General features: G+C 47.7%; 2 protein-coding genes across 3 annotated transcripts in view; one reads left to right on the top strand and one right to left on the bottom strand.

Moving 5' to 3' along the window:
- PAQR8 (progestin and adipoQ receptor family member 8) overlaps positions 1–3,467 on the bottom strand; it is a 124,471-nt gene extending 121,004 nt beyond the window's left edge. The window contains exon 1 of the mRNA XM_047797711.1: positions 2,986–3,467. The gene's annotated coding sequence lies outside the window, so the exon portion shown is untranslated. The remainder of the gene's footprint in view (positions 1–2,985) is intronic.
- Positions 3,468–3,744: 277 nt separating this feature from the next.
- Positions 3,745–23,393, top strand: MCM3 (minichromosome maintenance complex component 3). 2 transcript variants are annotated; one of them, XM_047797708.1, is made up of 17 exons: positions 3,745–3,930; positions 5,165–5,277; positions 5,968–6,176; positions 6,901–7,031; positions 9,463–9,701; positions 10,162–10,270; positions 11,381–11,534; positions 12,164–12,295; positions 12,900–13,108; positions 14,320–14,494; positions 14,831–14,957; positions 15,710–15,860; positions 18,099–18,239; positions 19,665–19,768; positions 20,235–20,320; positions 20,716–20,785; positions 22,011–23,393. In XM_047797708.1, the coding sequence occupies exons 1-17, from the start codon at positions 3,853–3,855 to the stop codon at positions 22,207–22,209; spliced, it is 2,427 nt and encodes an 808-aa protein (XP_047653664.1). In that variant the 5' UTR covers positions 3,745–3,852; the 3' UTR covers positions 22,210–23,393. The 2 variants fall into 2 exon arrangements, with proteins under 2 accessions (XP_047653664.1, XP_047653665.1); XM_047797709.1 differs by lacking the exon at positions 5,165–5,277 and having other exon boundaries at positions 3,878–3,930.
- Positions 23,394–24,701: the final 1,308 nt, after the last annotated feature.

The raw sequence follows: 24,701 nt of genomic DNA, 5'->3' as shown, positions 1-24,701 counted from the left end.
AACTCCTGGTCTTTTTCTATAATGTTCCTTAAACATGAAGCAAATGCCTCTGAGGGCTTTCAACACTGGCAGAACTTGAGCCAAACAATACAAGTTCTTATGAATACTCCTTTAACCAGTTTGCAGCAAACAAGTCTCATGCAAAGCATCCGTCTAGATTGGTTTCATTGTATGCTTTGGGTGGGAGTGGGAAGGGAGCTTGAATTTGTCTGAATTGTTTCAGAATGCACCAGAGGGCTTCCTCCCCTTTCTCCCAACATCTCTTGACCCCTCTCCAAACACTAGTACCACCATCACCACCACTGCTACCACCACCGATGGTGAATTTTATTTAGTGCTTACTATATGCCAGGCACTTTTCTTGGTATTTTACATCTGCTATTATCTTACTGACTATTCAAACTATTCTACAGACCTATATACTACTTCCATCCTAATTTTGAACGTGAGAAAACCGAGGTACAGAGTGGTTAAGGAAGTTGCCACAGTCACACAGCTAGTAAGCAGAGTAGCCAGAAAAAGAAATGAGCCTGCTTTGTCTTGATGTTTGGGACCCCCGACTAGAGCACTGGGAAAAGCTTCTGACTTGTCCAAATCACTGAAGAGCATAGATCCGCTTGGTCAGGGAAACCCTGGACCTGTACATTGTTCCTTAAACTGCTCTGACACCTAGAGGCGTAGAGTTTTTGACCTTCAAAATTTCGTGGCTTTTGAGTTAACGTCAAAGGGTTATAATAGATGACGGCATTCTCCTGAGTGCTGTAAACTACTAAGGGGTTTTAACAGGCATAAGTTCCAAAAATTCCTTTTATCTTTACTTTTATTTCTTTATTTTAAAAACAGAAGTAAAATTGACTCACAAATTTATACTAGTTTAGGTGTACAACATAGTGGTCTGATATTTTTATACACTACAAAATGAACAACAATAAATCTAGTTACTTCGGTCACCATACACAATTATTACAGTATTATAGTATATCCTTAAGCTGTTGAGGCTAGTTATTAATCATAGGTGTTGTTTGAAAAGTTTTGCACCTTGTAACATTGTCCACTGGTTTGAACAAATATATCATCTAAGTATAAATAGTTATTGGGAGTTTCTGTCACGGCTTAGCAGAAACGAATCCCACTAGTATCCATGAGGACACAGGTTTGATCCCTGGCCTTGCTCAGTGGGTCTGGCATTGATCTGGCATTGCTGCGAGCTGTGGTGTAGGTCGCAGACTCAGATCCTGAGTTGCTGTGGCTGTGGTATAGGCCGGGGGCTACAGCTCCAATTTGACCCTAGCCTGGGAATTTCCACAGGCCAAGGGTGCAGCCCTAAAAAAAAGGCAAAAAAAAATTATTTATTATGGGTTTGTACCGTGTCTTTGGGTACTTTTTGGTCTTTGAGGCCATGGACAAATGTAAATATTACATTTTCAATCTGTTTTTCACTGGCTTCCTGCATAGTTTTGTCCTACAAGGAACTCCCTAGGGTTTCTTTAGCTTTGGAAACTGGTGTAGGTCTGACCAAGGCCTAGGGTGGAGAGAAGTGGGATACAGACAGAAGGCAAGAATGTACGCAAAAATGGAAACCAGATGCATTGCTTGATCAGGTTACATGTGCTACTTCATCCTGAATAAAAAGTAGAGGAGGGCCATGACTCAGCTTGACTCTGTATGAGATACGTACAAACGCCCCCAACTTTTATTGTTTTTATTTTTTTAGCAACAACCTGATTGATTGTCCTTTCTTACAGTTTGGAGGAGCAGGGGATAGCAAAGGAAACACACTTCTCTGCTCAAAGATCTCATGTTCTAACAAATAAATAACTGAATATCTCTTACGGCTGAAGATAATGACATTAAGCAAATCAAGTCTTCATCTAGAACTTATCCAGGATTAATTCTAAATGGATTTTTTCTTTTTTTACAGTTTCCAAATTTGCCATAAGTTCATGCACTGTCAGAATGGATTTTCATCTTTATATGAGGAAATTAAAGCTCACAGAAAAGTATGTTTGAATCAAAGGTTTGGTTTTCATATTTTTACCTCTCTGGACTTTCCATTGCAAATGACTTGATTTCTTTACTTGTGTGAACAAAACTTCCTGGTTCTTTTAAGGTTTATTTCAAGCTGTTTCCAGAGCAGATAATATTGTCAGCATTGCCTTCATTATATTCATAAAATACAGTTATGATCAAGTGATAAAGGCATTTTCAAGTTAATAAGTAATTATAGTCATAAAATAGTTACGATCAAGTGATAAAGGCATTTTCAAGTTAATAAGTAATATATAATTACAAGTAGGTGCCTTATCTAGAATTCCTCTTTCTTTTTTTTTGCCTATTAATATAAACAAAAGCAAGCAGCCAGATAAAGGCCTTTTCCCTTTGATTAAGGATCCATATATCTGCTCCCTAGGATGACACAAAACATATGGTAACTATAAACATAATAACTAAAGTATAAACTATAACAACTAAATAATACATACATACAAATAGATGGCATAGAAATTTTGTTTAGGCAGATTATACTTAAAATACTTAGCAGGGCATAGTGAATCCTGGAAACCTTAAAACATGATTAAGTTAACTGAAATTTCAGATATAGAATTATCAGGTGTTTAGTCCTGTGCACTGAAATTAAGGGCAATGGGACTGCTCCTTGTGCATTCAGTGGCTACAAGGGTGTACACATCAAAAAATTCATTGAAATGGATGTAAGATTTGTGCATTTTACCTCAAAAAACCCCTAAAAATATAAACAAACTGCAAAAGACTAAAAAGAAAACAAACCAAAAAAACCTCCTGCGATATGCAATCGGTCTTTTAACTGTTTATAATTTCAGATTTGCTGTTTTAATTAATGACTGAAACTTAAGAGTGGCGTGAAACACCTTTTGTTTCTCCTTCTATTTAATTACCTTTCCATAAGCTAAGTTTTTAAAAAAGATTTTGTGAACTTCTCATAAGGCGAGAAAGACTTTAACTTACCCATTTGCGAGTAGGATGGTGTAGTAATTATGTCCATAATTTCTTACAAAACACGAGGTCATCTGGGGTGGGGGTGGGGAAACGTCGCGAAAATTTTTCTTTCACGTTCCACTCTTCCGCGGCCTAATATTTTTATGGGGTATTTCAGGCCACGGTATTCAGATAGCAAATGAGTTGCTGAACTAAAGAACCTCTCCCAAAGATGCTGTGATTCTATTCTCCACCCTAGATTCTCGAAATTCACTTTTTCCCCGAATGCCACTAGAGGGCGTTTGAAAAACCTATCTATAGCACAACTGACATATATTGAATATATTTTAAAAACGGTTTGCCTTTGTGTTTTTTTCTCCCTGCATGCTAAACTCACATTCTCTGACGTCTAGTCTAGTTTCAGTCCAATCGCAGGGCCGAGTTTCACTCAGTGGCAGGTCGGGGAACCGCAACCAGAAAAAACCCGGTAAAACATTGAGGAAAAAGAGGGACGACTACGACTCCCAGAAGGCAGCGCTTCAGGTCTCGCTGGCTCTCCGGCTGCCCAAGGAGCAGGCTCTGCGAGCCTCCTCTCATCTCATTGGTCAGCTTTCCTGTCAGTAAAGGTGGAGTAAGGAGGGGCCCGGCTAGCACAGTTCCCGCCACTCGGAGGAGCCGCAGAGAAAACCTAGAGAAGAAGCCGTTCTCGATTGGATACTCGCTGTTCTCGCGTAGGAAGAACCAGCCAATCAGAGTGTATATATCCTCCCAAATACCCCACCCCTTCCTTGGGGTTACTTTTGTTGGCGGGAAAAGTAGAGAGGTTTTCGCGCCGGGGCGGGGCTACGCTAGGCTCTTTCGCGCGGCTCCGCTGGCAGGAGTTCCCTAGCAGCAAGCATGGCCGGGACCGTGGTGTTGGAAGATGTGGAGCTGCGAGAGGCGCAGAGAGACTACCTGGATTTCCTGGACGACGAGGTAAGGGAGGGCTGGGTGGTCCAGGAGCCCTGGGGGCCGCACTGAGGCCGAGGGAGACCGCGGAGCTCCAGGCTGCGGCGGCGGGACGGAGGTTAGGGACCTTCCGCCCTGATCTTGTAGCCTTTCTGGCAGCGGAGTCTGTGGTTGAGAGCAATCCTGTGGCTTTGCAGAGTACAAATGATGGCCGGATCTCGCGAAAGGCGCAGGTTTCCTCCAAGCGCAAATCAAGTGCAAAGGCCACGCTGACTTTTTTCACTCCCTGCTCTCTTAATTTGGAGGGAGGGTCGGGGAAGGACCGCTGGAGAACGGTGATGGTAGTGACCTGCAGACTTATAGGGTCCCCAGGTTTTAGTGGCTGACTTTCCTGCCGGAGGAAACGACTCCCTTATTTGGCCGCGTTCCTTTTTCCCTACCTTTTGGGAAGGAGAGAAAGAGTGTTGGCATGCAAATAAGGGGGGTTTGTATGCAGTTTAAGATTGACAGCCACAGAATGTTGTTGAAAGCGTCTTGAAGGGTTGATAGTGCTCTGTTTGCGAATGTCCGGATATGGGAACTCTATATTATGCAGATGATTGGGGAAATAAAGTAATTCCAGACAAAATTCTGCAACGAAAAGTCACTTTGAGTATTAAAAGTCTGTTTAATTTGCATTTTAACAAGGATTTTACTTGTTCTTTTTAAATTTTTTTTTTAGTTTTAAAATATTTTTTACATTGAAGGCTAAGTTGACTTAGTGTTGTGTTTCAGGTGTATAGCAAAGTGATTCTCTTTTATATATGAGTGTGTGTGTATATATATACATATATATATTCTTTCTCAGATTCCTCTTCATTAGACATTATTATAAGATTGAGTATGGTTCCCTGGACTATACAGTAGGTCCTTGTTTATTTTAGATATAATAGTATGTATCCGTTAATCCCAGACACCTACTTTATTCCTTCCCCTTAACTTGTCCTTAATTCCCCAGTAAAGGTTGTGAAATGACTGCACACAGAAGAGCTGTTGGTGATAATAGGAATTACAGCATGGGTCTTGAGGAAGTCATAATTCATACACTCGTTTCTTAGGTGTCTTTGGAATGTGAGACTAGTGAGTGAAAATGTGGGAGGAATTGGGATTCACCTCTGCTGCAGAGATTGATATATTTATCTTGCTGTGAGAGCTGCCTCTGTTTAAAAGCATCATATATTTGAATTTGTGGCCGTTGTGACATGTGGTAGTTCTTTTGCAGGAAGATCAGGGAATTTATCAGAGCAAAGTTCGGGAGCTGATCAGTGACAACCAGTACCGCTTGATTGTCAATGTGAATGACCTTCGCAGGAAGAATGAGAAGAGGGCTAACCGGTGAGTGGCTAGGTGTCCAACGCCACATCCTGGCCCTGAGTCAGAATGGCTCCCTTCTCTTCATTGGATTGGAGCAGGCTTCCCAGCAGAGGACCTGGATGAAATGTTTCTGACCTAGAAGCCCTTAGTATCTCACCTGCTCCTAAGTTTTTTACTTCTTTCCAAAGTAGGTGGTAGGCATTTTCCTCTCAAGAGCCCTTCCTACCGTGTTTAATTATATATCATGTCTCTGTCTTTGATAAGTTGAATTAAGGTTGGCCCTCGGTTCTGGTGTATTTTACTGGGTCTTGTAGGATGGCAGGAGAAAGTAGAAGCCAGATTTTCACTCCTAAGCTTTGATCATCTAAAAATGTCTACTTCTGTTTTGTAGATTGAGTTTTTTGTTTTTGTTTTTTTTTTAGTGCCGCATCTGTGACTTATGGAGGTTCCCAGGCTAGGGATCCAATTGGAGCTGTAGCCGCTGTCCTATGCCACAGCAACACTGGATCCGAGCCAAGTCTTTGAGCTACACCACAGTTCACAGCAACACCAGATCCTTAACCCATTGAGCAAGGCCAGGGATCAAACCCGCATCCTCAAGGATGCTAGTCAGGTTCACTCACCGCTGAGCCATGACGGGAACTCCAGTAGGTTGAGTTTGTCAAGTTTTGCCCTCTCTGCCTAATGATTCTTCTTTTTGCCTATCTGCAGCCTCCTGAACAATGCTTTTGAGGAGCTGGTTGCCTTCCAGCGGGCCTTAAAGGATTTTGTGGCCTCCATTGATGCTACATATGCCAAGCAGTATGAGGAGTTCTACATAGGTTTGGAGGGCAGCTTTGGCTCCAAGCACGTCTCTCCCCGGACTCTCACCTCCTGCTTCCTTAGCTGTGTCGTGTGTGTCGAGGGCATTGTCACTAAATGTGAGTGGGCTGGAGTGGACGGCTAATTGAATGGAGGTGGGATAGACGTGGGGTGGGGCAGGCTGGAAGGCAGGAAAGGTGCAGTAGGGTTGGGGAGCTTATGGCTTCAGAAGGGTGAAGCACTGAAATTGCAGGGTGAAGCTTGGAGGAGCCCAGCTGTACACAGTGATGGAGGACCTGTGCCAGCAGAAGGAGGAAGTCTGCTGAGAGCAGAGGATTCTTCGCTCTTGGCAGTCTCCTCATTCTGACCCTGAACTTTTGCTACTTCTCCCTCTGGATGAGCTGCGCTTAAAAGTGTATATCGGAGTTCCCGTCATGGCGCAGTGGTTAACAAATCTGACTAGGAACCATGAGGTTGCGGGTTCGATCCCTGGCCTCACTCAGTGGGTTAAGGATCCAGCATTGCCATGAGCTGTGGTGTAGGTTGCAGACGCAACTCGGATCCTGCATTGCTGTGGCTCTGGCGTAGGCTGGTGGCTACAGCTCCGATTAGACCCCTAGCCTGGGAACCTCCATGTGCTGAGGGAGTGGCCCTAGAAAAAGGCAAAAAGACAAAAAAAAATGTGTACATGGATAGGGTGTTTTGCGTATAAACATAAAAGTGAATGAATGACAGGTAGTATTGAAACAGTTCAACTAGTTGGAAGAACAGTTTCTGGAGTCATCATGTGCTTCGGTTTAGATCCCCTTCTCACTGTCCAGTGGGGTGATTTTCCATTCCTAGGCTCTCTAGTTCGCCCCAAAGTCGTCCGCAGTGTCCACTACTGTCCTGCTACCAAGAAGACCATAGAGAGACGTTATTCTGACCTCACCACTCTGGAGGCCTTCCCATCCAGCTCTGTCTATCCCACCAAGGTAAGAGAAATAAATTGGTGGGGCTTCTTTAGAGATTAGGCTCAGAGATAGCTATTTAATGCAAGTAATTGGGTAATATTTGAAGTCTTCTAGATGTGAATGGGATGAAAAGTAAGGATTCATTTAAAGGAAAGATTGGTTGCTAGCTAGAGTTTAGTATGGAAAGTCCACAGTTCATATTTATTTTTGGCCATGCCCTGAGGCATGTGAGTTTCTGGACCAGGGATTGAACCCATGCCACAGCAGTGACTGGAGTCACTGTAGTGACACCACCAGATCCTCAACCTGCTGTACCACAAAGGAACTCCCACAATTCCTATTTTTAGAAAAAGAATATTCACTTTAGAAAAATTGGGAAATTGTGGAAGAGTTGAAAGAAGGAAAAAAGCCACCTAGTCCACATTGATCTTTTAGCAAAATTGTAATATAATATATAATCTTAGAATCTACTTTGAGTAATATGGAAAAGTACTTATGCTGTAATATTACTGTGAAGTTTGCAGATATTTAATTTGGGTTTGAGAAAGGTTGGTATGGAGCATGGCTTTAGTCTCGGTGTTCAGACTGATCTGTATTATGAGGCCTTCTTAATGAGACAAAAGATGATTAATAATGATTACTCGATGTCTGAATTCATTCTGTCCCTGTTGTTAGACTTTGAGAGCTATGGTCTCCAAAGGATTGTTGGGTACCAAGTGGGGTATAGATATAAAGAAGACCCAGTCCTTGTCTTCAGTTTTATCAATCAGTGGAGGACCCTTAACATGTAAATAAGACTATCTCCAGATGAACTCTGAGGCTTGATGGGGTTGAATGGCTTATGTTCTAGTTGGTGACGGCCTGAGAATTAGGACCCTGTCTTTTCCTCAGGCCAGTTGTATTTTCTAAGTCACCCTGTTCTCTTTATAATGATCCCTACTTTCTAGAAATTTTTCCCTGGGAACTGCTCAGGGGTTACTCTTCTGCTTTGCCATGCACCTAAAATATACCAGATCAGGTCCACTAGGGGCCGTCAAGACTGTGGTTCTTTTTTTTTTTTTTTTTGTCTTGTCATTTTTGGCCACCCTGTGGCATATGGAGTTCTAGGCTAAGGATCAGATCCAAGCCACAATGGCAACCTAAGCTGGAGCTGCAGCAATGCCGGATCCTTAACCCACTATGCTGGACTAGGGATAGAACCTGCATTCCAATGCTCCATAGCAGGAACTCCAAGTGTGGTTCTTAAGAGCATGGGCTTTGGTGTTTACTGTGTGACCATTGGAAACTTCTTTAACCTATGTCAGCCTCAGTTTCCTTATTTGTAAAATGTGAAAAATACCTGCTTTTTGGGCTGAGATATTGTGATGATTACATGAGATAATTTTATGAAATTACTACACAATGCCCTGCACACAGTAGGCACTCCATAAGTGGTAGCTGCTGTGTTTGTAGAAAACTCAAATGTCCAGGAAGTAAAACTTTAAAATGTTTTTATTGAAATTGAATATACAGAAAAGTTTACATAAGTATATAGCTCAGTGGAATTTTCCCAGCTGAATATACTTATAAAATCAGCATCCAGACCAGAAAACAGCACCTTACTAGCACTCAAAAGTCCCCCCGCGATCCTGGCATCTGGCAGCTTCGAGAACTTTTCCCTGTTTTTGTATTTTGCCTAAATGCTCTTCTCTTGTTCACCATGTTTTTGAGATTCGTCTGTGTTATAGGTGTACTCCATACATTTTCATTCCTGTGTGGTATTCACTTGTGTAAATATAGCACGTTTATCTCACCATTCTGTTGAAGGCGTTTGGAGATTTTCTAGTTTTTGGCTCTTAGGAATAGTGTTGCTGTGAACATTGTGGTACATGGCTTGGGGTAAACGTTTCTCTTGGATATTAACCTAGGAGTGAAGATACAGCCTCCTAGTGTAGGGGATATAGGATCTCAATTTAGATCTTAATATAGCTGTGGTCCCTCCAGACCGTAGGTCACCCCTTCCATGAGATGGTTTATTACTAGAACAGACAGGAATGGAGAAAAAAACCCGAGAAGATATTTGGAGTCTTTTGTTTCTGGATACCAACTTCACGAGGTTATCTCCAAGTTCTATTTGTTTCATCCGACAACAGATGAGGTTGGCATTTCTTTTTTTTTTTCTGTCGTTTTGGGCTGCACCTGCAGCGTATGGAAGTTCCTAGGTTAGGGGTTGAATCAGAGCTACGGCCGCTGGCCTGCACCACAGCTACGCCAGATCCCAGCTGCGACTGCACCCACACCACAGCTCACGACAATGCCAGATTCCCCGACCCACTGAATGAGGCCAGAGACTGAACCTGCACCCTCATGGATACTAGTCAGATTCATTTCTGCTGAGCCACAAAGGGGAACTCTGAGGTTGGCATTTCTAAGGCAGGGCTGAGCTGACTGCTTTTCTGTGTGCCTTTTCCAGGATGAGGAAAACAATCCCCTTGAGACAGAATATGGACTTTCTGTCTACAAGGACCACCAGATCATCACCATCCAGGAGATGCCAGAGAAAGCCCCCGCTGGCCAGCTGCCCCGCTCCGTGGACGTCATCCTGGATGATGACTTGGTGGACAAAGTGAAGCCCGGTGACCGAGTCCAGGTGGTGGGCACCTACCGCTGCCTTCCTGGAAAGAAGGGAGGCTACACCTCAGGGACCTTCAGGTAGAGGACCAGTCCTGAGGTGTTGGGATGCTGCCAGCTGGGTGCAGTCTGTGTCCAGTGCGCCTTCTTCCTGAGAGTGACACTGGACGGGGGAGCCCTCCCCCTGCCTGGGAGATGTGAGCCCTCCTTTCTGTCAGGGAAAATGCGTGATACTGGCTTATGCTGCAAGTGGGAGCTGCTGGTCATGGGGTCCCAGCCTCCTGGCTTACCTCGAAATTTCTCCCGTATCCCTCCCTCCCTCCTGCACACTGTCCCAAGCTCTGTGGGTCAGTGGGAGGGAGGTTTCCCAGGTGAGGCACCACCAACGTATGTGTTGTAGATGGAGAGAATCAGTGGTTTAATTCAGACCAGCTTTTCTTTTTTTTTTTTTTTCCTAATTGCCATTTCTGGATTAGTAGTCTAAGGTGGCTTTGGGTTGGGGTTAAGAATTGAAAATAGCCACTTCTCCTCTCTGTCCCAGGACTGTCCTGATTGCCTGTAACGTGAAGCAGATGAGCAAGGATGCTCAGCCTTCCTTCTCTGCTGAGGATATAGCCAAGATCAAGAAGTTCAGTAAAACCCGTTCTAAGGTCTGGGCTTCCCTTGGGGCTTTGAGGCAGGGGACAGCTTTGTTTTGGGTTGTATTTGGGCCTGGCCACCTCCTGGTCAGGAGGAAAGTCATGGTTTTTTCTCTAAAGTATTGGTCCTAGCTCCTGGTTTTGAGTCAGTGAGGAAAAGAGTGTTTCTGTTGTTTTTCTTTAATGTTTCTCTTGTGCTACCTGCTAAATGAACCTAATACAAATATTAGAGCAGGAGTTGGAATGTCAGTATACCAATGGGTCTATAACTGAATACATTAATGACACATTGTTAATTAAATACTATTTTTTTTTTCTTTAATGGCTGCACCCACAGCATATGGAAGTTCCCAGGTCAGGGATTGAATCCAAGCAGCAGCTGTGGCAACGCTGGATCCTTTGACCTGCTGCACCAGGACTGAGATTGAACCTGCACCTCCTCAAGCCACCCACGCCATTTATTTTTCTTTAAAAATTTTATTTATTTATTTTTATTTTTTTGTTTTTTGTTTTTTTGCTTTTTAGACCACACCCACAGCATATGGAGGTTCCCAGGCTAGGGGTCAAATCGGAGCTGTAGCTGCCAGCCTATGACAGAGCCACAGCAACGTCAGATCCGAGCCGCATTTGCCACCTGCACCACAGCTCACAGCAACGCTGGATCCTTAACCCACCGAGCAAGGCCAGGGATCAAACCTGCAACCTCATGGTTCCTAGTTGGATCCGTTTCCGCCTCGCCACGATGAGAACTCCAAAAAATTTTTTTTTTTAAGGACAGACTGTCCATATTTAGAATTGAGCAAGATAAGTACATGTGTGACAGAGGTTCCTGCTGAAGCACAATAGACATTCTTATTAAACTTCAAATGTTTTGAGCCTGGAAACACTTTTTTTCTTGAAGAAGCTCTAAGCAGATTTTGGAATCCAGGCTTCCTTTGCACCTCTTCTGGTAATGGTCTGAGGAGTGTGGAAGTCTTCGAGAAGTCTTAAGAGAAGAAGCTTTTTACCATTAAATACAGTGTGTTTCTTCACGCCTCTTTTGTGGGATGAAGTAGGAAGTGAGTTCCTCAAGCTCCATTGGGTCTCCTTAGGCTTTTCTCTCTGTGGTTGTCTGTCCTGTAGGATATCTTTGACCAGCTGGCCAGGTCGCTGGCCCCTAGCATCCATGGCCACGACTACGTCAAGAAGGCCATCCTCTGCTTGCTCTTGGGAGGGGTGGAACGAGACCTTGAGAATGGCAGCCACATCCGTGGGGACATCAATATCCTCCTGATAGGTATGGTGTCGGGGACTTGCTGTAGCCTCTTGGTCTTTCCTTGTGGGCAGTGGCTGCAGGAATCAGCTGTCAGATTATGTGTTTGTATCTGGCTGTATTTCAGTCTCATTAAAAGGGCAAAAGTGTGAAGTGGAATTTTTAAAATTTCTCTTTCATTTTATTACTCAATGAATTTACTGCATTTATAGTTGTACAGTGATCATCACAATCCAGTTTTATAGTATTTCCATCTATTTTTTCCTTATTGGCCTCCCTGTGGCATATGGAGTTCCCAGGCCAGGGATCAGATCTGAGCCACCATTGCGACGTATACTGCAGTTGTGGCAATGCTAGATCCTTTAATCCACTGTACCAGGCCGGGGATGGAACTTTCACTCTGGCCCTGCAGAGAGGTCCCTGATCCTGTTGCTCCACAGTGGGGACTCCCTTAAGTGATTTTTAAAAAATTTTTATTTCTGGGTTTCCTGACTTATAATGTCTAAATATAATCTTCCGGGAATGATAAAGGGAAAGAAACAATATTAACAACCAGCTACTCTCTATTTCTATTGTGTCTGTGCTAGAAGAGCAGCCCTTGCTGGGGAGCGGGGGAGTTCCCTAGAGTCACCACTGCCCCTGTCCAATTACAGGAGACCCGTCCGTTGCCAAGTCCCAGCTTCTGCGCTACGTGCTGTGCACCGCACCAAGGGCCATCCCTACCACCGGCCGGGGCTCCTCTGGAGTGGGTCTCACGGCCGCCGTCACCACAGACCAGGAGACAGGTAAGGATGGAAGGCTTCTTGGTGGAGGCCCAGCAGAGAGGTGAGCACAGAGTCTGAGCTGCCTCTGGGCACCAGCTTATGTTGGGAAGATAAACTGGAGAGGTTGGCGTGGGCCAGGTTCTAGAGGACTGAGTGGCAACAGTGATGAATTATTTAAATCTTTGGGTGGTCCCCTCGTGACCACTTCGCCTAGAAGGTGGTTGGAAAGAGTTTTGAAGGAGAAAGCTTCTCAAATTGGTCAGGAAATAAAAACGAAGACAGGACCACTTTATACCTTAGAGGAAGGGATTTGAAGGCCAGTGAAAAGAGAACCGAGGTCCCGCTGGGAAATCACTTGAAGATGAGGATAAAGAGGGAACGTCTATGAAGGAAGTGTGTTGCAGGCCAGCCGCTTAGCTGTCAACGTGGGCCAAGGCGTGTGTCTTGATGGGAGCTTGCAAAGGCAACCCCAGGGTTTCCGCGGGACCTAGAAGCTGACACCTCGTCCCTGTGTACTCGTCCTCACGTGTGAGGGTGGAGGTGCTCAGGAAGGAGCCCGGCACCTCTCCCCTCCATCCCCAACAACCCGGACGGCAGCGTGTGTTTGTCCCTCCCCACCTCCCAGGGGAGCGCCGTCTGGAGGCGGGGGCCATGGTCCTGGCCGACCGGGGCGTGGTGTGCATCGACGAGTTCGACAAGATGTCCGACATGGACCGCACGGCCATCCACGAGGTGATGGAGCAGGGCCGCGTCACCATCGCCAAGGCCGGCATCCACGCCCGGCTCAACGCCCGCTGCAGTGTTCTGGCAGCTGCCAACCCCGTCTACGGCAGGGTGAGTGGAATTGCCACTTGGCCGTTGTCCTCCCCTTTATGTGGTTTTGCCGAGTCACTGGCCTGTGAAGTACATTCCAGGTGCCCCAGGGGAGTGACCGGCCAAAGACAAGAGCAAGCTCCTCATCTTGTTCCCGTCCCTGCTGTAGGGCAGTGGTTCCTCACCCATTCATCCACATCACAATCCTCTGGAAAGCTGTTTATTTATTTATTTTTTTTGTCTTTTTATCTTTTTAGGGCCACACCCATGGATGGCATAATGGAGGTTTCCAGGCTAGGGGTCCAATTGGAGTTGTAGCCACCAGCCTATACCACAGCCACAGCAACGTGAGATCCACACCACATCTGTGACCTACGCCACAGCTCATGGCAACACCGGATCCCCAACCCACTGAGCAAGGCCAGGGATCAAACCTGTGTCCTCATGGATGCTAGTAAGGTTCATTAACAGCTGAGCTACGATGGGAATGCCAGAAAAGCTATTTACTTAAAGTAACTTTTCTTTTTTTTCTTTTTTTAGGGCTGCACCTGAGGCATATGGAGTTTCCCAGACTTGGGGTCGAGTTGGAACTGTAGCCACAGCCACAGCAGTGTAGGATCTGAACCCTTTCTGCAACCTACACCACAGCTCATGGCAGTGCTGGATCACCGACCCACTGAGGGAGGCCAGAGATTGAACCTGTGTCCTCATGTGTAATAGTCGGATTTGTTTCCACTGGGCCACAACAGGAACTCCCTTGTCATGTCTTCTTAATGGGTGGGAAAAGGGCCTCATCTTCAGAGCTGGTCCTGCCTGGGCATGAGAGGAGCAGGATGGAGCTTGGGAGGGAGGTGGCTGGTTTTGAGACCCACACTCAGCCTGTCAGAGGCACCGAAGCCAGGAAGTGGGGCCCTGTTTGCTTGGAAGGAGGACGAGGGGCAAACTGAGGGCAGTGGTTCCTCGCCCATTCATCCACATCACAATCCTCTGGAAAGCTATTTACTCTTTTTTTTTCTTTTGAGTTCGCTCCCTGGGCCTCAGTGGCAGGAGGGTTGCATGTAGAGGAAATGAATTCAGTTTCTTTTTGGGTTCCAGATGCTTTACTTCCTTGCTGCTTGTTCACACTGTGTGAAGGTCTGGTCTTCACTCTCCCGTAACCGATCCACCTCCTGGTCCTTTCCCTCCTATTGATGTCACCTCCCCGCTCCTTTCTTCTCGTGTTCCCCACCCAGTACGATCAGTATAAGACCCCCATGGAGAACATCGGGCTGCAGGACTCACTGCTCTCCCGATTCGACCTCCTCTTCATCATGTTGGATCAGATGGATCCCGAGCAGGATCGGGAGATCTCAGACCACGTCCTCCGAATGCACCGCTACCGGGCCCCCGGGGAACAGGACGGTGATGGTGAGGCGGAGGGAAGAGGATGGCTGCTGGGAGGGTACCTAGACGCCAGCCGCTATTGGGCCCAGCCAGGTCATGGTGGGTGGGCAGCGTTGGGGTGATAGGGAAGGTGTCCGCCTCCCTGGCCACCTTCCCGCTCACCGGAGCTTCCTTAGGTGTGTCTCTCTTCCATTTCCGGGTTCTGGAACACCTTTGAGGAATTGCTGTTGGCCCCCCTCCTTCTTTATAGGCCCCACGTGTTGGCTTCCTTCTGGGTCCTTGCTTTGTGTTTCAGAGGAAGCAATTTCCCCTGGGTTAAGCTTTTCCTTATTCTCCTTCCTCCCAACTTGGGTTTTCCAGCAATGCCTTTGGGGAGTGCCGTGGATATCCTGGCCACGGATGACCCCAACTTTAGCCAGGAAGACCAGCAGGACACCCAGATTTATGAGAAGCATGACAACCTTCTGCATGGCACCAAGAAGAAAAAGTGAGTGGTTTTCATCTTCAGGGAACCTGAGATGTATCACCTGAGACCATGTTTCAGGGTGTGTCTATATGTGCTGCCCAGGCGAAGATCATGCTTGGGGTCTTGACCATGGGGGCCCGTTTTCTTTTCTGGATCCCAAGAAACACCCTTTCCCCTGGCCACTTGCCTTGTGAACATTGGGGTGATCAAGCTTGGTGCTGGTCTTTTCCTAAAATGGAAAGCTGTGAGGAGCTACCTGGGGGTGTGTTGTGTTACGTACGTGACGTGTTGCACAAGTCATGTGGCCATTTGTGATGCCCTTATGTTGAAGGGGTGGCAGATCGAAAGTGTTGGATTTGTAGGTAGATTTAAGGAAAGGAGACTTGTGATCAGGTACTCAGAGCCTGGCTGTGGTGCAGCAGGAAGGCTCACAAGTCTTCAAACCCAGTGGTTTAAGAACACAGCATTTAGAATCAAAAAATGAAATTTGAGTCCACTTAAGATTCTTTGAGCCGTTGTTTTCCCACTGATAAAATAGGGCGATTAACACCTAAACTCCCTGCCTAAGCTGCCTGCTTCCCAAGTAATATCTAAGTGATACTGTAGAATTAAATAAAAATATGTGAGGGGGGTTTGTGCATGTTCAGAATAAATGGGGTTCCGGCCGGAGCCCTGCTGTCAGGGGACCTGGACTTCCCCAGGAGGGGCAGAGCCACGCCGCTGGGCAGGTGCTGGGCTGTGGCAGGGAAGTGAGATCATTGTGTGTGGTCCAGGGAGAAGATGGTGAGTGCGGCTTTCATGAAGAAATACATCCACGTGGCCAAAATCATCAAGCCCGTCCTGACGCAGGAGTCGGCCGCCTACATCGCGGAGGAGTACTCCCGCCTGCGCAGCCAGGACAGCATGAGCTCTGACACTGCCCGGGTGAGCCGCCTGCGGGACGCTGACCTGGAGCCCCTGTTGTCTGGGAGCGCTGGAAGCGTCTTAACTTCTTGATTCCTTAAGCTTTTTCTTCCTGGTCTGAAGGGCTTCCTGTCACACAATTGTAATCATTTCCTTTTACAAAGGGGAATGCAGTACAAACCCCAGAATGTGTGTCTCACTCAGTTCAGGTGGCTTTGGCCACCAGGAGCTGTGATTCATTCAGCCAACCTGTGAGCCTTCCAGGGGCTGAAGGAGTCTCTGTTCTGACTTGCAGTCCTCGGAGAGCTCAGACCTGGGCCAGGGAGGCAGAATGGTTGATGGAAAGAAAGGTCATATGTATATAGTTAGAAATTTAAGCCACAGCATGGTACCCGGAAGGGAGCGGTTGTGAGGTGGATGGAGTATAGATAAAGACGCTGTTCACTTTTCCTCAGACTTTCCAGAAGGAGTATGAACATCAGGGGATGCCCAGAGGGTGTGACCCTTGAGCTGGACCTTGACAAACACGGAGTTGGGTAGCCAGGGTGGTCATCCAAGGCTATTTCTAGAAACCCAGTACATCTGCCCAGAATTTGTCTAAACCTTTTGGGGCAGTGTGGTTTACACAGGATTTCACAGCACAAAGACCCAGATCCCAGACTCTATCCTGATGTGATAGATTTAGACTCTAGGATTCAGACATGATCCCAGATCGTCTGTCCTAGCCTCACACCCGACGGGAATTCCGTCTTCTGGAATCCTTGCTGGGACTTCCTTGACACCTCCAGTGACAGCATGCCTCCTACATCACTGCATCGAAATGGCAGGAGAGTCATCTTTTTATTTGGCTTATACCTGCGTCCCTGTAACTTCTACCTACCCATGGGCCTTAATTTTGTTTTCTAGACATTGTGTATGACTTGTTTTCTTCAGATTAAACAACCTTGTCTTTTTAATTGTTTCTCCCATCATGGGAACATGTTCGGTCAAAGGCCCTCTCACTGAACATAAGGCACTGTTTCAATTGTCCTAGTGGGATTGGTAAATCTCTCAGTTGGGGTTCTCTGCTCTTGCAGGCTAGGATTTCACAGCTTTAGGGTATTCAAGAATTGGAGCTGGTATAACCTACAAACTCTGGTAGCTTTCTAAATTATTTGAAAAAAAAATTGGTGAGTTAAATATGAATATATTTGTTTTTGAATGTCAGATTGGGTATAAGTGATAACTTGGAAAACTTGAAAACAGAAGTGACCAGATGGCGTCCCTCTGAAGTGTCAGAGGAGGGGAGACGGGTGTGTGTGTGTGTGTGTATGTGTGTGTGTGTGTGTGTGTGTGTGAGCATCCAGCCCTGGGCTCTGACCCCAGGCCTGCAGTCACATTTGGACCTTGTCCACATCCTTTGAATCCCAGGTCTTGGTTTTTTATCCATAAAAGGAGAAGGTTGGATGACGCTGGGGATGCTTACCTAGAAGGTACATCAGAGTCACTTGAAACTTAAAATCACACACGTCCAGTGCTAATCCAGACCTCCTGATCCATTAGATCAGGCATTCGGACAATAGCATTTTAGAAAGATAAAGTCCCCCACCTCCCCCGTCAGAGATATGGTGTCAGAAGCACTTGATAAGAACACATCAGAATTCAGCTTCTCTGGATGCAGGTGGGCTTCCCCTGCTTCAGCAAGTTTGTCCGAAGATAAGCTCCCGCACACTCGCACTTAGTGTGCCCTTGGACAGATTACTTGAAGCTCTTCGAGTCCCATTTTCCTCGTCTCTAAGGCTTGTCTGGGTCATTCAGGGTGGTGACTGACCCAGTGAGCATGGAAGCCGGGTCCTGGTGTGCTGCGGGCCTGCAGGAAGGTTCTCCTTCACTGTTCTCTCTTAGCGGTCAGATGCCGGCTCGTCTTTTTCGCCGTCCACCTCATCCTCCCTCCTTCAACCCTCTCTCATCATGTTTCCAAGGTTATTTCTCTATTTTCTGGACTTGACTGTGCCCGAGACATGTGGAGGTTCCCAGGCCAGGGATCAAACCCTCACCACAGCTGTAACCAGAGCCGCTGCAGTGACAGCACTAGATCCTTTACCCGCTGTGCCATATGGGAACTTCTATCTTTTTGAATTCTCTTTAGTTTTTCTGACTCCATGGCTTGGACCTCTCGGAGCTTTTCTGGTGGAGTCTCTCCCTCTCTGTGCGGTGGAAGTGACAGGGCACAGGGCTTCTGGATGAGTGACCCCCCACAACACCTGTTTCCTCCCCCAGACATCTCCAGTGACAGCCCGGACGCTGGAAACTCTGATTCGATTGGCCACGGCCCACGCCAAGGCCCGCATGAGCAAGACGGTGGACCTGCAGGACGCGGAGGAGGCTGTGGAGCTGGTCCAGTATGCTTACTTCAAGAAGGTGAGGGTCTGGGCATTGGGCCTGAGGCTCTCCTGAATGGGTTGTTGGGGTTCGGGCCTCCCAGTTCCACGTGGCCGACCCCTGCCCCTGGGTGGTGGGCAGACAGCAGCATCTCCCCTAGCCTCCCTGTCCTGGGACCTGCAGCACCAGTGGTTCTCAGTCCTGGCACCTGCGAGGACCAGTGGAAAGGCTTTAAAACACCAAAACCAGAGCCCCTGTCAGCCCCAGGGATGCTGGCTTCGTTGATTTGCTGCACCTGCTCCTTCCTTTGCCTCTTGAACAAGTAGGTGTTTCCCAAGGATCAGCCTTTCCCATGGCAGACTCTTCAGGTGTCCCTCTCACCCCTGCTTCTGCTGTGACACTGTGTGCCTATCATTTTATTTCTTTATTTTTGTTTCTTTATTTTTTTTGTCTTTTTAGGGAGGCACCCGTGGCATATGGAGGTTCCCAGGCTAGGGGTCTGATCGGAGCTGTAGCCGCCGGCCTACACCACAGCCACAGCAACTTGGGATCCAAGCCGAGTCTGCAACCTACACCATAGCTCACGGCAACGCTGGATTCTTAACCCACTGATTGAGGCCAGGGATCGAACCTGGGTCCTCATGGGTACTAGTCGGGTTTATTAACCTCTGAGCCATGACGGGAATTCCTGTATCTATCATTTTAGACACAGGTCAAGGCAACTCCCTACTCCTCATCCCTTCTCCCCAGTGTGGTGGATTTTGGCCCTGGGCTTCAGATGTGGGTCTGATCAGCTTTTCCCAACTTACTCCATATGCAGGGGTGGGGGTTGTTATTTATTTATATTTGGTCGCACCCACTGCATACAGGAGTTTCCAGGCCAGGGATCAAAGCTGCGCCATGGCAGTGACCTGGGCCACTGCAGTAACAATGTTGGCTCCTTAACCCTCTGCACCACATGGGAACTCCTGTTTTTAAAAAATATTTTATGGCCACACCTTGGGATATGGAAATTGCCGGGCCAGGGATTGAATCCGAGCTGTAGCTGTGATCTCTGCCACAGATGGGGCAATGCTGGATCCTTTAACCCACTGCACTAAGCCAGCTACCTGAGCTGCTGTATTTGGATTCTTAACCCAGTGTACCTCATGGGAATTCCTGTCTTAAATACCTGCTCTATAAAGAAATGAATTGGTTTTCCACTTAACCATTGTGGGATAGACCTTATCCTGCTCATTTCTGTGTTCAGCGAACATTGTTTGAGCACCTTCTTGTGAAGGCTGTAAGGATGCTGCCAGCCCACCTCTTGCCCATGGCCTTGGGACTTGGGAATGAGAGACTAGGTCATCAGACCGAAGACGTCACTGCTGATGGTGCAAGAGGGACCCCTCTTTAGGGTTCTTCATTCAGTCCCAGCATCTGTGACTCTCCTCCTCCCCTGCTCCATGCCTGGCTTGGTCCTAGGTTCTCGAGAAGGAGAAGAAGCGTAAGAAGCGAAATGAGGATGACTCGGAGACAGAAGATGAAGGGGAGAAAAGCCAAGAGGACCAAGAGCAGAAGAGGAAGCGGTCAGATGGGGCAGAAAAGGGAGATGGGACTGGGGAGGGGGCAGAGGGGGGCAAGGCTGCAGGAAAGGGTACCCAGACCAGCCCTACCGAGGGTCAGAGGGTGAAGGTGACCGGGACAGAAGGAGGGTGACAGCCCCCTTGTCCTCTTCCTTCTGGAGAAGTAGGAGCTGTTAACACAGCCGGTGGCTGCTGAGTACATGTGTCAGACGTCTTCCCTCCGGGTTACTTCCTCCTCTCCTGCCTGCGGTTGACTTTAGGAGGGCGGGCGACAGGGACAGCACTGGGAAGTGTGGCCTGCTTGTGCTTTAGTCCAGAGACTTTCAGTCTCTTTCAGAAAAAGCGGTGGTTTTTGCTGGCCCTGGCCCTGGCCGCTAGGATTGTAGATGGTTCTTGTTGTTCATTCCTGGTCAGAGGTGCGGGATGGGGCTCACCAAAGCCCATCTCTTTACCGCTGTGGGTATTTTAGGAGGAAGACCCGTCACTCGGATGCCAAAGATGGAGACTCCTATGACCCCTATGACTTCAGTGACACCGAGGAGGAAATGCCTCAGGGTGAGCGAGCGTCCCCCAGTAGAGAGCTGGCCTGTGGTCCTGACTCCTTAGTGCTCTGCCTGCCACCTTTCTGTGCACCCCCTGCCTCTGGCTCCCCGCTTGGACCTCTGTGCCCAAGACGTTTGTCAGAACTTTGGAAATATGCTTGGCCCTGTTGTCCGCTTCCTTCTTGGTGAACTGGGCTCTTTGCTGAGCCTGGTGTGAGCGCCCCAGGTCCTGTGTGCTGAGGGTTCCTGCCTGACCTGAGGCATTTCCCCTGCCCGCCCTGGCCATCCCAAGAGCCCCAGGAGAGGCGTGTCACTGAGGGCTGGGGCGGAGGGAAGGCCTTGGGCCTATGGCCAGGGCTTCACCTGCTCCCTGCTCCCCCCTGACCCCCTGCATCTGCCTCCCCTCAGTGCACACTCCCAAGGCAACAGACTCGCAGGAGACCAAGGAGGCCCAGAAGGTGGAGCTGAGCGAGTCCAGGTGAGCAGGGAAGGACTTCTCCGCAGAGGCTGTGAACAAGCTGTTCTCCATGGAGCCGGAGACTAGGAGCCCATGAGTTTTTAGAACATTTTCTATTCTTTTGCTTTGTTTTGTTTTGCTTTTTAGGGCTGCACCTGCAGCATATGAAAGTTCCCAGGCTAGGAGTCGAACTGGAGTTACAGCTGCCGGCCTACACCACAGCCATAGCAACACCAGGTCTGAGCCAAGTCTGCGACCTACACCACAGCTCACAGCAACGCCGGATCCTTAACCCACTGAGCGAGGCCAGGGATTGAACCGGTGTCCTCATGGATGCCGTTGTGCCATGACGGGAACTCCAGAACATTTTTTATTCTGATGGTAATTTCAAACTCGAAAAAAGTTGTGAAAATAGCCTAAAGAATTCTTGTTTACTCTTTACGAAGAAGCCCTAGTTGTTTTATTGTTTGCTTTATAAATAATTCACTCTGTGGGAATTTTAAATCAGATAACCTTTTGTGATTAGGAAGAAGAGTCTTAGAGCAGGGACAGAATTTTTCTTACTGTAACCGTGGGTTCTTCTCCATAGGATATGTATGTGTGTGTGTATTTTTTTACATTCTTTTAATACCTCAAACACATACAACACAATATATTCACTGAAGAAAATTTGAAGACGTTGAAAAGTATTTAGGAAAAACACCAAGATCAAATGTAATTTCACCCCCTGGAGACAACCATGAACCTTTATCTTAAAGCAGTTTCTGAAACAGCTCTTTGAGATCTCTTTTCAGTGACTGCAGGGTTTCCCTGTTGTACATTTTTTTGTGTTTTCTCTATTGATGGACATTTAGTTTCCATAAAGCTGCTCTTTACAGTCAAACAACTCTTAAATGTATCACTGTGCTGTGGTGGAGCTGTGGGGTTTGTTTCTAGAAGTGAACTCCCTGGGTCAAGGGATTTGCTCTTGAAATTGTAGGGTGTGTGGCTGACTCGCCTCCCAGAGACACTGTCCCTGTTTGGATTTCTGCGCATGGTGTATGGATGCCAGACTGTCACATTCTCTGGGGCCTCCGATTTTTAAAATGCTTGTTTCACAGTGTGCAGGAATCCCTGTAATACAGCAGCCAAGTTTTAAGGGGGAGCTGGGCTGTGGGGCGGCCATCAGGGGTGGGGTGTGGGCGACAGTTTGGGGGAGTAACACCCACATCCTCCCCCTTCACCCTTCCTTTCCTGTCCTGGGCAGGTTGAAGGCCTTCAAGGCAGCCCTTCTGGAGGTGTTCCGGGAAGCTCACGCACAATCGGTGGGCATGAATCGCCTCACAGAATCCATCAACCGGGACAAGGAAGAGCCTTTCTCCTCCTCAGAGATCCAGGCTGCGCTGAGCCGGATGCAGGATGACAACCAGGTCATGGTCTCCGAGGGCATCGTCTTCCTCATTTGAGGGGCCTCGTCTCTTGGGCTTTACGTTTTTACGTTTCCTCCCTCCCCCTGCTCCCCCAGTATTTGCCTTCATTCCCGGAATGTCAGTGTTGGATGGAACTGAAGTGGGGCCCGCATGTGGAAGCGGAGTCAGGACTCCATGGAAGCTTGGGGGATGGGTGATGAAAGCCGCTGTGGAGCGAAGAAGGTGGGCAGGACCAAGACGATGGCGTCCTCCCTGCTGACAGCCAGATCACACTCCACGGCCCCTCCCCAAGCGAGCACCCAGTTTTTTTTAGGCACAGCTAGTTTCTGTTCATCTTTTCTCTGTGTGTGGGCTGTTTCTTCCCTCCTGCGCACTTTGGTCTAGAACAAACTTTGGGTGGTTCTGTGCTGGTGGAGGGAGAGAGGCTGAGGCAAGTCCTAAGACCAGGAAAGCTTGCTTTGCACTGCCACCATACGTACAAAAGACTCATACGAACTTTTGACCCATATAGCCAAGACATTGAATAAACTTAGACTTTTTTTTTTTTTTTTTTTTTTTTTACTGTGCACGTGGCCTTAATACTGTGATTTTATGGACACTTAGGTTACGTTTCCTTGCAAGCTCCACCCCGTGGGCTGGGCTGCCTGCCTTTCCCTGCCTTTACCCAGAGTCACCGCACGGTGGCAGCAGTCCGCTGCACTCTCCGGGGGTTAGGCCTTCTCTGGGCAGTTCAATTCTCAGCCCAGCATAGTGGATTAAGTAAGCGTCCCACATTGCTTCAGCTGGGTGTAGGTCGCCACCACGGCTCACATCTGATCCCTGGCTGGGAACTCCATATGCTGCAGGGCAGCCAAAAAAGAAAACACTGCGAGCTAAACTTTGCTGATTTAAAATAGCTCAAGGACCGCAGGAGGCCAGTGAGTGAAAGTCTGGGAAGGTTGACCCTCTGCCTGGGTTTTCTAAGCAGGAATCAAATCCCCTTCATGGAGAAATGATACTTGATACCTCAGACACCTAAATCGTGTAAATTCCTACTCATTAAGAGATCCCCTTAAAGGATCCTCGTGAAACCATTTAGCTTCTGGTGTCCAGCCCTTAGAGCTTGTTAGCCGTTTGCAGAGAAGTTTGTGGAGGGACCAGGGCGTGACTTCTATCCTGCTCTGTGGTTGGTTCTTCTGAGGAAATTTTGAGGTTACTGAAATAAAAAGAAGAAAACAAAAGTGTGTGACTTGATGGCGGGGCCAGCATGGAGGCTGCCTGAGAAGAGGTTCAGGTTCCTGCTCGAAGATCCGTGAGGTGCTTCTCCACCTTGTTGCTGAGGGGAGCCCCGTTTCCCTGAGGCAGTGAGGCTGTGGGAGGGAGTCCAGTTTCATCGTTGTGGTTTTCCACACATGTGAGATCCAAGTCCTGCTGGAAGTACTTTGCAGAGTCCAGTCAACGGTGTGTGTGTCTTGGGGGGCGGTGGGGACTGGACATAGTTGTGCCCTGGCAGTGAGTGCTGGGTGCAGAGAGGACTAGATGCTTTGGAGGCTCCCAGCCTGGGGAATGGGACGTCTACTGTGTCAGTGAAAAGGACTATGGGATAGAATTATATACCAAATGAGAGCACACAGAGCTGGAGGCGCTGAGGGGCCACAGGTGTGTCAGGAGGGATGGGGCCGCCCATGGTGCTGTAAGGAAGAGGCCAGGGGCGTTTAGGTTCTCTTCAAATGAGCATTTCCAGAAAGACCACACACTTTGTCACTAGGATTCATCCTCTGTCCTTTACACCTGAGGAAACAGGCCCAGGGTGGGAGGGCAGTGGGTGCACCCAGAGGTCCAGCAGTAACTGTGACTCCATGGTAACCTCGATGACGTGTCAGCTCTCTGCCAACGAGCTATTAGGATGGAAGGTGGAAGAGGGTACTCAGTCACGAAAAGAGTATTTAATTGCTCTTTTCTATACACTGAGGGCCGCACCCTCAGTGTATAGAAGTTACCAGGCTAGGGGTTGAATCAGAGATGCAGCTGCCTGCCTACACCATAGCCATGCAGGAACCGAGCTGTCTGTGACCTACAGCACAGCTCACAGCAACGCCGGATCCCTGACTCACTAAGCAAGGCCAGGGATGGTAACCGCATCCTCATGGATACTAGTCGGATTCGTTTCCACTGAGCCACAACAGGAACTCCAAGAGAGACGTTAATTATGTTAAAATAACCTGACTTAGTTAACTCAGTGAGTTCCTTAAGGAGCGTTCTAAGACAGTTCCTTGGGAACTCAGTCTTCACATTGAGTTTCTAAAAACTTGTATGTGTTGGTTCTCACTTAGAGAAACATGAAAAAGTTGGTGAACATTTAAAGGAAGTATTCTTGGAGTTCCTGTTGTCACTCAGTGGGTTAAGAACCAGACAACATATCCATGAGGATGCAGCTTCGATTCCTGGCCTCACTCAACAGGTTAAGAATCCAGCATTGCCACAAGCTGCGTTATGGTTTGCAGATACAGTTCAGATCCCATGTTCCTGTGGCTGTGGTGTAGGCGGGC

This window comes from Phacochoerus africanus, chromosome 9, assembly GCF_016906955.1.
Source record: "Phacochoerus africanus isolate WHEZ1 chromosome 9, ROS_Pafr_v1, whole genome shotgun sequence".
NCBI classification, from domain to species: Eukaryota; Metazoa; Chordata; class Mammalia; order Artiodactyla; family Suidae; genus Phacochoerus; species Phacochoerus africanus.
Note: the sequence above shows the minus strand (reverse complement) of the source record. Positions and strands in the feature narration are given on the sequence as shown.

What these genes read in the sequence shown, in the direction of transcription:
- MCM3 (XM_047797708.1), top strand. Translation starts at nt 3,853, where the DNA reads ATGGCCGGGACCGTGGTGTTGGAAGATGTGGAGCTGCGAGAGGCGCAG. An exon ending in CCAACCCCGTCTACGGCAGG is followed by an intron (nt 13,109 to 14,319) that starts GTGAGTGGAATT and finishes TTCCCCACCCAG; the next exon opens with TACGATCAGTATAAGACCCC. An exon ending in CAAGAGCAGAAGAGGAAGCG is followed by an intron (nt 19,769 to 20,234) that starts GTCAGATGGGGC and finishes TGGGTATTTTAG; the next exon opens with GAGGAAGACCCGTCACTCGG.